Source organism: Coregonus clupeaformis, chromosome 5 (assembly GCF_020615455.1).
Source record: "Coregonus clupeaformis isolate EN_2021a chromosome 5, ASM2061545v1, whole genome shotgun sequence".
NCBI lineage: Eukaryota > Metazoa > Chordata > Actinopteri > Salmoniformes > Salmonidae > Coregonus > Coregonus clupeaformis.
The window spans coordinates 7112537-7129107 of record NC_059196.1 but is presented as its reverse complement, the minus strand read 5'-3'; the positions used below and the strand labels follow the sequence as shown (position 1 = coordinate 7129107).

General features: G+C 47.2%; 1 protein-coding gene across 2 annotated transcripts in view; it reads left to right on the top strand.

Moving 5' to 3' along the window:
- Positions 1-480: 480 nt before the first annotated feature.
- The window catches only part of LOC121559958 (membrane-associated phosphatidylinositol transfer protein 3-like), a 93477-nt gene continuing 77386 nt past the window's right edge, over positions 481-16571 (top strand). For both annotated transcript variants that reach the window (XM_045212251.1, XM_045212248.1), the window contains exon 1: positions 481-584. In XM_045212251.1, coding sequence (XP_045068186.1) covers positions 515-584 — 70 coding nt within the window. In that variant the 5' untranslated portion in view covers positions 481-514. The remainder of the gene's footprint in view (positions 585-16571) is intronic.

The following is a 16571-nucleotide window of genomic DNA, read 5'->3' as shown; positions in this document are numbered from 1 at the left end:
GTCTGAGTCCCAGCAGATTTTAACTGCTGTCCCTGTGTGTGTGTGTGTGTCCCAGTGTCCCAGTGTCCCTGGGTCTATTCCTGCGTCTGTCTGGATTTCCCCCCTCCTCTTTGTTAACCAACCAGATAATCTGTTCAGTTCTCAGCATCAACTATGTGATTTGTTTCTATGTGATTGGGTTCTATGATAATCTAATGGTGGGTGGCAGGTAGCCATTAACCGAAAGTTAATGTAATGGTGGGCCAGTAACTGAAAGGTCGCTGGTTTGAATCCTCGAGCCGACTAGGTGAAAAGTCTGCCGATGTGCCCTTGACCAAGGCACTTAACCCTAATTGCTCCTGTAAGTTACTCTGGATGAGAGTGTCTGCTAAATGACTAAAATGAAATGTAAATATAAATCTTCCTCCCTGTGTGTCTGTGTGTGTCACAACAGACAGATTGTAACCCTCCTCCCTGTGTGTCTGTGTGTGTCCCAGCAGATGTGCTGGAGGGGAAGAGTGCCATCCTCCTGGGGATGAGCCAGTGGAACTCCAACGACCTGGTGGAGCAGATCGAGACACTGGGACACATGGACCAATCACAAGGTATGTTACACACAGGGTACACCGGGGGCATGAGAGGGCTCTAATGCCCCCTGAACATCTGTTCAACTCTCTCCATCTCCTATTGTAGTACTGCGGAGCTGCTCGCTCTCGAAGACATACGTGCACGCTCAAACATAAAAAAAACGCACGCTCACTCGCACACATTCACACGGTTTTGTGCAGTTGAACAAAGAATTTCACACAACAAATCACAAATGAGGCCTTTGAAACATCAAAATTCAAACAAATTCAAACATCCATTTATGTGTTTGTACATTAGGTTAGTTGAACAGAAATCAGACAGGGCTTGATGCTCTGCTGCATGTATTGGTTTGTAAAGTTAGAATTTCCCTCCTTCTTATCGGTCAATACAATCTCCCACAAACGTTAGTTTGTTGTTATGGTTTATATATATATTTTTTGTATTTATTTTTCATTTTAATCTCAGTGCTCTGATTTGCAAACGCCAAGGATTTATTTGGTTTTAAGTAACTCCCTCTCTCTTGGTTATTTTTTGGTCTTTGAAGATTGACATGCCCTTTTCCAGAGGCAGATCCATGCATGCCTAGTTGAAGCAGCTACTGTAATCCAATTACCTTCTCTGAAAATTCCCTCTCAATCACTCTGCTTCCCATTATTCAGACTGACAATGTTTGTCAACTCACATCAACTGTATCAAAGCTGTATTTAATCTTAAATCACATTCATTAAATATTGGTTAGTGTTGAATGGAATGGAGTGTTTTTCAAATGTTTTTCAAATTGATCTTATACAGACAAGTGATTTCCCTAATTAGCTACTTCAGTGTACTGCAGACACATGCAAATGACTCTCTGTAATGTAGATTCATGTTTTATATAGTCTCAGCACAGGTAGAACATCAGAACATTTTGACTGAACCGGGGGAGGGGGGGTTTCTCAGTTTAGAGACTGTGCAACAACAACACTGAGCCACCAAGTTACTCAGCCCTGTCTCTAGTCTGAGGCTGCATCCCATATGGCACCCTATTCCCTATGTAGTGCACTACTTTTGACCAGAGCCCTATTGCTTTTTGGGAAACAGCTCAAGTGTTTACCCCAACAGCCAATGCAAACCCAACTGAACTTTTCTATTGGACAAGACAATGGGGAATTAAGAACAGGGGGTCTTAAACAGGCCTGACAGAGTGATGAAAAAGCAATCACTGGGCCATGCATCATGCCTGCTAGCGTCTCCCTCTCTTTCTCCCATGCCACCCTATAGAAATCACCTCATTTCTGGCTGGCCCCAGTCCCTGTGCCCACTTTGCAGGCGGGAAGGGGGGGCTTCACATGCCAAAATATACACATCAAACATCTCCAAAACATTTGTAAGATGAAGAAGGGATGAGGGTTATCAATGTTATCAACTATTTGGGGATTGTTTTTTCCTGCTAAATACAGACATTGTTATACTTTCTGAGAGTTTTTCGAGACATACAACCATCACTAACACTAATTACACCACATTAACTAAACATGATAAATCAAAGGATGTGAATCTTGTCAGCTGAAGTTAGTGAGTGAGCTTTGAAGTCTGAGGAATGATCTCTTCATTAGTTTTCTCTTCTCTACGGCTTCACTGAGAAACCGTTCATTGCCAGCTCAAGGTTTACTGATTGAGCTCTCTGACTGTATTGTACTCTGAGAATATTTATTGGCTGGCTATAACATCATAAAATGCAATACCATGCAGGAGAACATATCTTTCCTTTTTTGTGATCTACAGCAGTGTGGTACAGTAGCTTATCAGGTAAGGATCATGCATGAGGTCTTACAGATTGAATTAGATGGTTTTAATTGCTGGGTTTCTGGGGTCTGAGAGATGGTGAGGGAATGCCCACCTGTGGAGATAAAATACCTTCATATAAAGATGTTCAATCAAAGACTGTTACATAAAGTGGGTGTGAAATGTCACTGGCTCTGCTGGTGGCACTGTACTGTAGTGATATGTACAGCACCAGAGTGTACTCATGGTTAGGTCATCACATAAGATCATTCTAGAATGGAACCCATCTCAGCTTTTCCATTATAAAAGCGGTTTGAAAGGTCACTGTACATTCTGTAGTACTGTAGTGTGGCTTTAAAAGCCTGCAGGTAATCTAGAGTACTCAGCATCCAATTTCCCTCCTCAACCATTTGACAAACAACATGCCTTTGTCCATATACTGGACGGTGGGTTGCATCCCAAAGTGGCACCCTATTCCCTATAAAGCCCATGGCTCTGGTCAAAAGTAGTGCACTCTATAGGGAATAGGGTGCCATTTGGGTTGCCGCCGTGACTTTGATAGGAAAGCAACAGGTGCAGTCATAGCCATCAATGGCTGTACAGTAATGGCTGAAACCACTCCATGTAATTATCCCTGTGATATTGTGTTACACACTCAGCCCCCTGAGTGAATTTGATGGCTGGTCCCTCACGACTTATAATTTACGCTAATTTAATTGTTTTTGAGGCTAATTGTGTGTTAGTTGGGTAGAACTGTGCATGTGTGTTGTTTGCGTGGCAGGGACTCCAGACAGTCACAGATTACAAAGGGAAAGCCAGCCACGTCGCGGACACCGACATCTTGCTCCCTAGCCGCGTCCTCAGAGCATGCGCAGACCAGCTGGCTGGAGTGTTTACGGACATTTTCAATCTCTCCCTATCCCAGTCTGCTGTCCCCACTTGCTTCAAGATGTCCACCATTGTTCCTGTGCCCAAGAAAGCGAAGGTAACTGAACTAAATGACTATCGTCCTGTAGCACTCACTTCTGTCATCATGAAGGGCTTTGAGAGGCTAGTTAAGGATCATATCACCTCCACCTTACACAACACCTTAGACCCACTGCAATTTGCATACCGCCCCAATAGATCCACGGATGATGCCATCGCACTGCACACTGCCCTATCCCATCTGGACAAGAGGAATACCTATGTAAGAATGCTGTTCATTGACTACAGCTCAGACTTCAACACCATAGTACCTTCCAAGCTCATCATTAAGCTCGGGGCCCTGGATCTGAACCCCACCCTGTGCAATTGGGTCCTGGACTTCCTGACGGGCTGCCCCCAGGTGGTGTAGGTAGGCAACAACACCTCCACTACGCTGATTCTCAACACGGGGGCCTCACAAGGGTGCGTGCCCTGCCCCCTCCTGTACTACCTGTTCACCCATGACTGCGTGGCCACGCACGCCTCCAACTCAATCATCAAGTTTGCAGACAACACAACAGTAGTAGGCCTGATTACCAACAATGACGAGACAGCCTACAGGGAGGAGGTGAGGGCCCTGGTGGAGGGGTGCCAGGAAAATAATCTCTCCCTCAACGTCAACCAAACGAAGGAGCTGATCGTAGACTTCAGGAGACAGCAGAGGAAGCACACCCCATCCACATCGACGGGCTTCAGTGGAAAAGGTGAAAAGCGTCAAGTTCTTCGGCGTACACATCACTGACAATCTGAAATGGTCCACCCACACAGACAGTGTGGTAAAGAAGGCGCACCAGCGCCTCTTCAACCTCAAGAGGCTGAAGAAATTCGGCTTGGCCCCTAACACCCTCACAAACTTTTGCAGAAGCACCATTGAGAGCATCCTGTCAAGCATCCGCAGTGCTCTCCAGAGGGTGGTGCGGTCTGCCCAACTCCTCAACGTGGGCACACTGCCTGCCCTCCAGGACATCTACACCACCCGTTGTCACAGGAAGGCCAAGAAGATTTGACCCTTGGCATAGGGTTTTATTTGGGATGCAGACTCTGAAAATCATTCAAACCGCATAAGCCCTCCTGTAGCTCAGTTGGTAGAGCATGGCGCTTGCAACACCAGGGTTGTGGGTTCGATTCCCACGGGGGGCCAGTATGAAAAATGTATGCACTCATTAACTATAAGAGCGTCTGCTAAATTACTAAAATGTAATGTAAATGTAAGATCATCAAGGACCTCAGCCACCCGAGCCACGGCCTGTTCACCCCGCTATCATCCAGAAGGCGAGGTCAGTACAGGTGCGTCAAAGCTGGGACCGAGAGACTGAAAAACAGCTTCTATCTCAAGGCCATCTGACTGTTAAATAACAATCATTAGCCGACCTCCATCCAGAACTGAACTTAGTCACTAGCTGGCTACCACCCGGTTACTCAACCCTGCACCTTAGAGGCTGCTGCCCTATGTACATAGACATGGAACACTGGTCACTTTAATAATGTTTACATACTCTTTTACCCATTTCATATGTATATACTGTATTCAAGTCAAGTCCATCCTATTCAACTATTGCTGTTCATATACGTATTATATCCACATACTGTCCATAATGTCTATACATCCCATCACATACTGTAATGCTGTATATATATATATATATATATATATATTTATACTCCAGACTCCGACATTGCTCGTCCTAATATTTTCTTTTAGATTTGTGTGTATTGTTGTATATTGTTAGATATTACTGCACTATTCGAGCTAGGAACACAAGCATTTCGCTACACCTGCAATAACATCTGCTAAATATGTGTATGCGACCAATTGATTTGATTTGATTTGATTTGTGTGTTGGGAATGCCAGTATAACACTCATGACTGACAGCTGGAGCAGCCCCAGTCAGTTGGGAATCCCGGTTCTGTCATGGCGGCATTCATCTCCGTGATTTAATGGATAGTCTCTGGAAACTGTCAGCCAGACAGCTAGGCCCATGGCTGAGAGACCAACACCATGCAGCTCTACGGCTGCTCCTCTCTGCTCTTTTACTTAATCACTTGATTACTGTTTTATTGGTGTCAATGGCTGATCATTCTGGTTACCCATGCAGGGATGAGGAGCTGAGCTGAACAGGGATAGCTAAGTGCTTAAGTGCATTCACCAGACCAGATTGGAGTATGGTGTTGGAGAAAACAGTGGTTACCCTGGGCTAGTAATGTGCAACAGTTAAGATCTGTCACAGCCTCCATTCCCGTAAAGAACAGGAAGGCCCGCACACTGTTTACGCTCCCAATTCACCGCTTTATTGACAACGTTTCGATCCCAAACGGATCTTCGTCAGGTCAAACCGATACATCCCAAAATATACACATTTCACCTTGTCACGCTTGTTGAAGGACGGGTCAGACCAAGGCGCAGCGTGAAATGCATACATGTTTATTTAACGAATAAACACACGAACAAAACAACGTAACGTAAAGTCCTCAGGCTAAACACAATACAAGCCTCTACACAGAACAAGATCCCACAACTAATGATAGCAAACAGGCTGCCTAAGTATGATCCCCAATCAGAGACAACGAGCGACAGCTGTCTCTGATTGGGAATCACACCCGGCCAAACATAGAAATACAACACCTAGAAAGAGAACATAGAAAATACAACATAGAACTCCACACCCTGACTCAACATACTAGAGTCCCATAAGTCAGGGCGTGACACACCTCACATGACCATTACACACATGACGCATGGTGGGTGTGAAAACAATTCAATTCAATTCACTTTTGCGTATAGTCAATCATAATTAATCACAGAGGTACATAGTTAAAACCTAGGAAACAGTAACAAAGCTTACGCTGGAAACTGTTGGAATACCCACCCATAAAACCATTACGCGCAGGAAATGCAGTGGCCGTAGATATAATTACAGTGACCTATTTCAAAAACAACTTTAGTGCCTCTAATAAATTGATATCAATGAGATGGGCACATGTAGTAGTCACAGAAAATCTAACATATACATATGTACAAAATGACCTAGTGGAGACCTGGATGGCAGGAGAAATCAACGTAACATATTCATGTAAGAAATGGTCGGATATCAAACTCTTGGTTCAGACCTTTAGGAGACATGGTGGACAAACGGTAAATCCAATACAACAGCCTCCATTACCCTAATATACACTCCATTCCCTTAATATAAGTCCAGAGGCTTTATGCCACACAAACTCAGCCTGACTAACCTCCCTGAGAGACAAGAGGCTGTAGAGTATTCTCAGGCCCTGCAGCCAGCACTGGCACCTCCCTTCTCTCCAGTTTCTAACGTATTGACTTTACTTTGTCTCTGTCTCTCAATTTCTCTTTCACTAACTCACCCTCTCTTAGTCACGTTCTGTCTCTATCTCTCTTTCACTCCCTCTGTCAAAGTCTCTGTCTCTCAATTTCTCTTTCACTAACTCACCCTCTCTTAGTCATGTTCTGTCTCTATCTCTCTTTCACTCCCTCTGTCAAAGTCTCTGTCTCTCAATTTCTCTTTCACTAACTCACCCTCTCTTAGTCATGTTCTGTCTCTATCTCTTTTTCTCTCCTTCTCCCTCTTTCTTGCTTTCTCAATCTTCTCTCTCTATCTGTTCCTACATTAATAAAGCCATCCTAAACCCCCTTCACTATAAGCACTCAGCTCTCTACCATGACAGAGAGTCACAGCGATGGATAGCAGCCCTGACAGGCTTCCCTGCAGCATCCCTGCTTCTAATGTACTATAGCAGTCCTCTGTCCCCCTTCCACAGCCTGCCCAGTGAAGCCACAAACAGAGCCCTCCTATCTTTCTATTATAGATATGTCTCATGTCTTTAGGCCTCTCCACCTGCCTGCGCACTGCATGGATAAACAAACAGTCTTATCAGCATATTTATGTAACGCCATTGTGCCTACTTTAGATCGCTATGTTTTTCCACTTCACTCTGTGATTGATGTGGTATAATATGGTCTCAGCCTAAAATAGCTTAATTACATAACTGATATTTAGTGAATTATGGTGTGTAGGGAAAACAAGAAAACAAGAGTGTGCAAAGCTGTCATCAAGGCAAAGGGTGGCTATTTGAGGAATCTCAAATATAAAATATATTTAGAATTGTTTAACACTTTTTTGGTTACTACATGATTCCAAATGTGTTATTTCATAGTTTTGATGTCTTCACTATTATTCTACAATGTAGAAAATAGGAAAAAGAAAGAAAAACCTAAATGAAAGGAATAGTCTAAGAGTGCAAGCTGAATGGTCCACAGAGAGTCCACACCCTTCTCCTTATGGCACCACACATGTTATTTATCACCCCAGCCAATTTGAGGTTCTGGGATGGGACTGAGAGAGGAGTGTTGCCAACAAGCATCTAGCTCTGCCCTGCCTTCACCATGTACAGTGAGGGAAAAAAGTATTTGATCCCCTGCTGATTTTGTAAGTTTGCCCACTGACAAAGAAATGATCAGTCTATCATTTTAATGGTAGGTTTATTTGAACAGTGAGAGACAGAATAACAACAAAAAAATCCAGAAAAACGCATGTAAAAATTTTTATGAATTGATTTGCATTTTAATGAGGGAAATAAGTATTTGACCCCTCTGCAAAACATGACTTAGTACTTGGTGGCAAAACCCTTGTTGGCAATCACAGAGGTCAGACGTTTCTTGTAGTTGGCCACCAGGTTTGCACACATCTCAGGAGGGATATTGTCCCACACCTATTTGCAGATCTTCTCCAAGTCATTAAGGTTTCGAGCCTGACGTTTGGCAACTCGAACCTTCAGCTCCCTCCACAGATTTTCTATGGGATTAAGGTCTGGAGACTGGCTAGGCCACTCCAGGACCTTAATGTGCTTCTTCTTGAGCCACTCCTTTGTTGCCTTGGCCGTGTGTTTTGGGTCATTGTCATGCTGGAATACCCATCCATGACCCATTTTCAATGCCCTGGCTGAGGGAAATCACCCAAGATTTGACGGTACATGGCCCCGTCCATCGTCCCTTTGATGCGGTGAAGTTGTCCTGTCCCCTTAGCAGAAAAACACCCCCAAAGCATAATGTTTCCACCTCCATGTTTGACGGTGGGGATGGTGTTCTTGGGGTCATAGGCAGCATTCCTCCTCCTCCAAACACGGCGAGTTGAGTTGATGCAAAAGAGCTCGATTTTGGTCTCATCTGACCACAACACTTTCACCCAGTTCTCCTCTGAATCATTCAGATGTTCTTGGCAAACTTCAGACGGGCATGTATATGTGCTTTCTTGAGCAGTGGGACCTTGCGGGCGCTGCAGGATTTCAGTCCTTCACAGCGTAGTGTTTTACCAATTGTTTTCTTGGTGACTATGGTCCCAGCTGCCTTGTGATCATTGACAAGATCCTCCCGTGTAGTTCTGGGCTGATTCCTCACCGTTCTCATGATCATTGCAACTCCACGAGGTGAGATCTTGCATGGAGCCCCAGGCCGAGGGAGATTGACAGTTATGTTGTGTTTCTTCCATTTGCGAATAATCGCACCATCTGTTGTCACCTTCTCACCAAGCTGCTTGGCGATGGTCTTGTAGCCCATTCCAGCCTTGTGTAGGTCTACAATCTTGCCCCTGACATCCTTGGAGAGCTCTTTGGTCTTGGCCATGGTGGAGAGTTTGGAATCTGATTGATTGATTGCTTCTGTGGACAGGTGTCTTTTATACAGGTAACAAGCTGAGATTAGGAGCACTCCCTTTAAGAGTGTGCTCCTAATCTCAGCTCGTTACCTGTATGAAATACACCTGGGAGCCAGAAGTCTTTCTGATTAAGAGGGGGTCAAATACTTATTTCCCTCATTAAAATGCAAATCAATTTATAACATTTTTTACATGCGTTTTTCTGGATTTTTACATGCGTTTTTCCGTCTCTCACTGTTCAAATAAACCTACCATTAAAATTATAGACTGATCATTTCTTTGTCAGTGGGCAAACGTACAAAATCAGCAGGGGATCAAATACTTTTTCCCCTCACTGTAGCTAGCTGCTCTCTCTAGCCCTGCACCCTGTAGGTAGCTGCTTTTTCTAGCCCTGCCTACTGTAGCTAGCTGCTCTCTCTAGCCCTGCACCCTGTATGTAGCTGCTCTTTCTAGCCCTGCTGTAGGTAACTGCTCTTTCTAGCTAGCTGCTCCATCTAGCCCTGCCTACTGTAGCTAGCTGCTCTCTACTGTAGCTAGCTCCTCTCTCTAGCCCTGCCTTCACCCTGTAGCTAGCTTCTCTCGCTAGCCCTGCCTACTTTAGCTAGCTCCTCTTTCTAGCCCTGCCTACTGTAGCTAGCTGCTCTCTCTAGCCCTGCCCACTGTGCTAGCTGCTCTCTCGAGCCCAGCCTACTGTAGGTAGCTGCTCTTTCTAGCCCTGCTGTAGATAGCTGCTCTTTCTAGCTATCTCCTCTCTCTAGCCCTGCCTACTGTAGCTAGCTGCTCTCTACTGTAGCTATCTCCTCTCTCTAGACCTGCCTACTGTAGCTAGCTCCTGTCTCTAGCCCTGCCTACTGTAGCTAGCTGCTCTCTACTGTAGCTAGCTGCTCCATCTAGCCCTGCCTACTGTAGCTAGCTGCTCTCTACTGTAGCTAGCTCCTCTCTCTAGCCCTGCACCCTGTACGTAGCTGCTCTTTCTAGCCCTGGCTACTGTAGCTAGCTGCTCTCTCTAGCCCTGCACCCTGTACGTAGCTGCTCTTTCTATTCTTGCATACTGTAGCTAGCTCCCCTCTCTAGCCCTGCCTAATGTAGCTAGCTGCTGTCTCTAGCCCTGCATACTGTAGCTAGCTCCTCTCTCTAGCCCTGCCTTCACCTTGTAGCTATCTCCTCTCTCTAGTCCTGCCTACTGTAGCTAGCTCCTCTCTCTAGCATGTCTACTGTAGCCATCTCCTCTCTCTAGCCCTGCCTACTGTAGCTAGCTGCTCTCTACTGTAGCTAGCTCCCCTCTCTAGCCCTGCCTTCACCTTGTGGCTAGCTCCTCTCTCTAGCCCTGCACCCTCTACATAGCTGCTCTTTCTAGCCCTGCCTACTTAGCTAGCTGCTCTCTCTAGCTCTGCACCCTGTACGTAGCTGCTCTTTCTAGCATTGCATACTGTAGCTAGCTCCTCTCTCTAGCCCTGCCTAATGTAGCTTGCTGCTCTCTCTAGCCCTGCATACTGTTGCAATCTCCTATCTCTAGCTCTGCCTACTTAAGCTAGCTGCTCTCTACTGAAGCTAGCTGCTCCATCTAGCCCTGCCTACTGTAGCTAGCTGCTCTCTACTGTAGCTAGCTCCCCTCTCTAGCCCTGCCTTCACCTTGTAGCTAGCTGCTCTCTCTAGCCCTGCACCCTGTACGTAGCTGCTCTTTCTAGCATTGCATACTGTAGCTAGCTCCTCTCTCTAGCCCTGCCTAATGTAGCTAGCTGATCTCTCTAGCCCTGCATACTGTAGCAATCTCCTCTCTCTAGCTCTGCCTACTTAAGCTAGCTGCTCTCTACTGTAGCTAGCTGCTCCATCTAGCCCTGCCTACTGTAGCTAGCTGCTCTCTACTGTAGCTAGCCCCCCTCTCTAGCCCTGCCTTCACCTTGTAGCTAGCTCCTCTCTCTAGCCCTGCACCCTGTACGTAGCTGCTCTTTCTAACCCTGCCTACTGTAGCTTGCTGCTCTCTCTAGCCCTGCACCCTGTACGTAGCTGCTCTTTCTAGCCTTGCATACTGTATCTAGCTCCTCTCTCTAGCCCTGTCTACTGTAGATATCTCCTCTCTCTAGCCCTGCCTACTGTAGCTAGCTGCTCTCTACTGTAGCTATCTCCTCTCTCTAGTCCTGCCTACTGTAGTTAGCTCCTCTCTCTAGCCCTGCGTACTGTAGCTAGCTGCGCTCTACTGTTGCTATCTCCTCTCTCTACCCCTGCCTACTGTAGCTAGCTGCTCTCTACTGTAGCTAGCTCCCCTCTCTAGCCCTGCCTTCACCTTGTGGCTAGCTCCTCTCTCTAGCCCTGCACCCTGTACGTAGCTGCTCTTTCTAGCCCTGCACCCTATACGTAGCTGCTCTTTCTAGCATTGCATACTAGCTAGCTCCTCTCTCTAGCCCTGCCTAATGTAGCTAGCTGCTCTCTCTAGCCCTGCCTAATGTAGCTAGCTGCTCTCTCTAGCCCTGCATACTGTAGCTAGCTCCTCTCTCTAGCCCAGCCTACTGTAGCTAGCTGCTCTCTACTGTAGCTAGCTCCTCTCTCTAGCCCTGCCTTCACCTTGTAGCTAGCTCCTCTCTCTAGCCCTGCACACTGTACGTAGCTGCTCTTTCTAGCCTTGCATACTGAAGCTAGCTCCTCTCTCTAGCCCTGCATACTGTAGCTAGCTGCTCTCTCTAGCCCTGCCTACTGTAGCTAGCTGCTCTATACTGTAGCTAGCTCCTCGCTCTAACCCTGTCTACCTTAGCTAGCTGCTCTCTCTAGCCCTGCACACTGTACGTAGCTGCTCTTTCTAGTCTTGCATACTGAAGCTAGCTCCTCTCTCTAGCCCTGCATACTGTAGCTAGCTGCCCTCTCGAGCCCTGCCTACTGTAGCTAGCTGCTCTATACTGTAGCTAGCTCCTCGCTCTAACCCTGTCTACCTTAGCTAGCTGCTCTCTCTAGCCCTGCATACTGTAGCTAGCTGCTTTCTCTAGCACAACCTACACCCTGTAGCTAGCTGCTCTTTCTAGCCCTGCCTACTGTAGCTAGCTGCTCTCTACTGTAGCTAGCTCCTCTCTCTAGCCCTGCCTACTGTAGCTAGCTGCTCTCTACTGTAGCTATCTCCTCTCTCTAGTCCTTCCTACTGTAGCTAGCTGCTCTCCACTTTAGCTAGCTGCTCCATCTAGCCCTGCCTACTGTAGCTAGCTGCTCTCTACTGTAGCTAGCTCCCCTCTCTAGCCCTGCCTTCACCTTGTGGCTAGCTCCTCTCTCTAGCCCTGCACCCTGTACGTAGCTGCTCTTTCTAGCCCTGACTACTGTAACTAGCTCCTCTCTCTAGCCCTGCACCCTGTATGTAGCTGCTCTTTCTAGCATTGCATACTGTAGCTAGCTCCTCTCTCTAGCCCTGCCTAATGTAGCTAGCTGCTCTCTCTAGCCCTGCATACTGTAGCTAGCTCCTCTCTCTAGCCCAGCCTACTGTAGCTAGCTGCTCTCTACTGTAGCTAGCTCCTCTCTCTAGCCCTGCCTTCACCTTGTAGCTAGCTCCTCTCTCTAGCCCTGCACCATGTACTTAGCTGCTCTTTCTAGCCTTGCATACTGTCGCTAGCTCCTCTCTCTAGCCCTGCCTAATGTAGCTAGCTCCTCTCTCTAGCCCTGCCTACTGTAGCTAGCTGCTCTCTACTGTAGCTAGCTCCTCGCTCTAACCCTGTCTACCTTAGCTAGCTGCTCTCTCTAGCCCTGCATACTGTAGCTAGCTGCTCTCTCTAGCCCAACCTACACCCTGTAGCTAGCTGCTCTTTCTAGCCCTGCCTACTGTAGATAGCTGCTCTCTACTGTAGCTAGCTCCTCTCTCTAGCCCTGCCTACTGTAGCTAGCTGCTCTCTACTGTAGCTATCTCCTCGCTCTAACCCTGTCTACCTTAGCTAGCTGCTCTCTCTAGCCCTGCATACTGTAGCTAGCTGCTCTCTCTAGCCCAACCTGCTCTCTCTAGCTAGCTGCTCTTTCTAGCCCTGCCTACTGTAGCTAGCTGCTCTCTACTGTAGCTAGCTGCTCTTTCTAGCCCATCCTACTGTAGCTAGCTGCTCTCTCTAGCCCTGCACCCTGTACGTAGCTGCTCTTTCTAGCCTTGCATACTGTAGCTAGCTCCTCTCTCTAGCCCTGCCTAATGTAGCTAGCTGCTCTCTCTAGCCCTGCATACTGTAGCTAGCTCCTCTCTCTAGCCCTGCCTGCTGTAGCTAGCTGCTCTCTACTGTAGCTAGCTTCTCTTTCTAGCCCTGCCTTCACCTTGTAGCTAGCTCCTCTCTCTAGCCCTGCACCCTGTACGTAGCTGCTCTTTCTAGCCTTGCATACTGTAGCTAGCTCCTCTCTCTAGCCCTGCCTAATGTAGCTAGCTGCCCTCTCTAGCCCTGCATACTGTAGCTAGCTCCTCGCTCTAACCCTGTCTACCTTAGCTAGCTGCTCTCTCTAGCCCTGCATACTGTAGCTAGCTGCTCTCTCTAGCCCAACCTACACCCTGTAGCTAGCTGCTCTTTCTATCCCTGGCTACTGTAGCTAGCTGCTCTCTACTGTAGCTAGCTCCTCTCTCTAGCCCTGCCTACTGTAGCTAGCTGCTCTCTACTGTAGCTAGCTGCTCTCTCTAGCCCTACCTACACCCTGAAGCTAGCTGCTCTCAGACATGCACAAATGTAGAGGGAATAGCATCTTCCCCATCCTCATCTGTATTCTCCCTATTGCCTCATTCTCGCCCCCAGCCAGCCAAGTCCTTTTTTAAACACGCTGCTAGCCTAGCAGGCACAATCTCCCTCATACGTTAATTCCGGTTTAATTACTTTTTTCAATTTTTGCCTTATTGCTATTTCCCTCTTTTAACAGAAAATACCCAAAGCATGAGAGCTGGGGAGACAAAGACCTTCTCTGTCTGGAATAATAAAAGGGTGTCAAAAAAGAAAGGCAGAGCAGAGCAGAGCAGAGAAGAGAAGAGAAGAGAAGAGATAATGATAACAAGTGATAGAGTTTATGAATGAGACAACAATAGCCTAGGCTGTCTGGGCTATTGGACTTACACTATACATCTATCTGCTAGGATGGCGTGTTTGTTGATAACGCTCTCCTGTGTGTGTGGGTGTGGGTGTGTACGTGTGTGTGTGAGTGTGTTTATGTGCGTTCGTGTGTATGTGTGTGCGTGCGTGTGAGTGTGTGTGTGTAAGTGTGTGTGTGTATGTATGTCTGACAGGATGTGTAGTGGGAAATATAGTGTGATAACAATGTGAGCAGATAATCACACCTAAACAGCACTTATTTTGTTGTTCAACTCCAGGTAAAGGAACAGGATATGAAATCAAAATATGCATTTAAACTGCAGATAAACGTGACTGGTGCTGGTTAACAGCTTTATGACTGGTTATAGATGTGTTATATATGTTTACTGTTGTTGTGAGGGAGCGTGGTGTGCATATTGATTTAAATATACTGTATAGCAGCGGTGTGGGTGTGAAGTCACAGCAGAGGCGGGCAACTATTGAGGCACTAGTGCCAGTGAGGCTGGCAGATAGAGGCGGCGTCCCAAATGGCACCCTATTCCCTACATACAGTAGTGCACTACATTTGACCAGAGCCCTATGGGATGCAGCCTGAGACTTTGCGTCTCTCCTCCTCTGCCCTGCTGAACACAACACAGATAGGTCTGCACACAGAGCAGCAGCAGCAGCACATGGGTTGGAAGCAGCTTTAGCAATCAGGGACACAGATTGGGGTGGGAATGTGTGTGTTCACAGCTCTAAATAAACATACAGTATGCTTGTGCTTTGCCGTGTGTGTGTGTGTCTCTCTGTGGGCGTGCGTGTGCATGCTCACGTGCATGCGTGTGTATGTTCTCAGCTCCAGGCACTTTTGTTAGGTACACCACCCCATTCATGAAAATGGTTTGCTCCAATAGACAATGAGTCACGTGGCCGTGGCTTGCTATATAAAGCAGGCAGACAGGCGTCAAGGTATTCAGTTACTGTTCGATTGAACGTTAGAATGGGCAAAACGGGGCCTCCCGAGTGGTGCAGCTGTCTAAGGCACTGCATCGCAGTGCTAGAGGCGTCCCTACAGATCCGGGTTCGATCCCGGTCTGTGATGCAGCCGGCCGCGACCGGGAGACCCATGAGGCGCACAATTGGCCCAGTGTCGGCCGGATTCGGGAGGGTATTGCCGGCTGGGATTTCTTGTCCCATCGCGCTCTAGCAACTCCTTGTGGCGGCCAGGCGCATGCACGCTGACTTCAGTCGCCAGCTGTACGGTTTTTCCTCCAACACATTGGTGCGGCTGGTTTCCGGGTTAAGCGGGCAGTAAGTCAAGAAGCAGTGCGGCTTGGCGGTCGTGTTTCGGAGGACGCATGGCTCATCGACCTTTGCCTCTCCTGAGTCCATCCGGGAGTTGCAGGGATGGGACAGGACTGTAACTACCAATTGAGGAGAAAAAGGGGTAGAAAAATGCAAAAAAGATTGGGCAAAACGAGTGACCTAAGCGACTTTGAGCATGGTTTGATCGTCGGTGCTAGGTACGCCGGATCCAGTATCTCAGAAACGTCCGCCCTCCTGGGCTTTTCACGCACGACAGTGTCTAGGGTTTCCTGAGAATGGGGCGACAAACAAAAAACATCCAGTCAGCGGCAGTCCTGTGGACAAAAACAGCTTGTTGATGAGAGAGGTCGACGGAGAATGGTAAGAATTGTGCAAGCTAACACGCGGGCCACAAACAGACAAATAATGGTGCAGTACAACAGTGGTGTGCTGAACAGGATCTCAGAACGCACAACTGGTCGATCCTTGTCACGGATGGGCTATTGCAGCAGACGACTACACCGGGTTCCACTCCTATCAGCTAAAAACAAGAAATAGCAGCTCCAGTGGGCACTGGAAAACACTGGAAAATTGAGGAGTGGAAAAACATTGCCTGGTCCGACGAATCCCAGTTCCTGTAGCGTCATGCTGATGGCAGAGTCAGGATTTGGCGTAAGTAGCAGCATGGACCAACAGCCTTGTGGAAAGTTCCCTGTGGAACGTTTCTGAACATTTCCAACATCCCTGCGATACACTTACATATCGGGATATTATTTTTTACGATACTTCATATCGTATCGTTTTGGCAATATTGCAATATTATTTTTGCGCTAGTTGGCTGTACCTGTACCAAAACTCCAGTATATTTCCTTCATAGCTTGTTCTCCATCTTCCTTTTAAATAGGGAGCCAATTTGTTTTCAGCACTTTTTATTTCCATGACTGATTCCCAGCCCTAATGAACAGACGAAGCTGGATGTAAGCGTACCTCCACTGTTCCAGGGCCAGGTCACAGAGGTCACAGCTCCATGTCAGATCATACTAAAAACTTTTTCATTAGGATTAGCGTCCGAAATGGCACCCTTTTTCAGATAGTGCACTACTTTTGACCAGAGTCCTATGCGGGCCCTAGTCAAAAGTAGACAGTGCATATAGGGTGACATTTCTGATGCAGACTCAGACTGGCTCCTAACAGTTTCTATCCATCACCCATTTTTCTGATGTAAACTCGTTTGAAGTCTAGTCTCCCGAGTGGCGCAGTGGTCTAAGGCAGTGCATCGCAGTGCTAGCTGTGCCA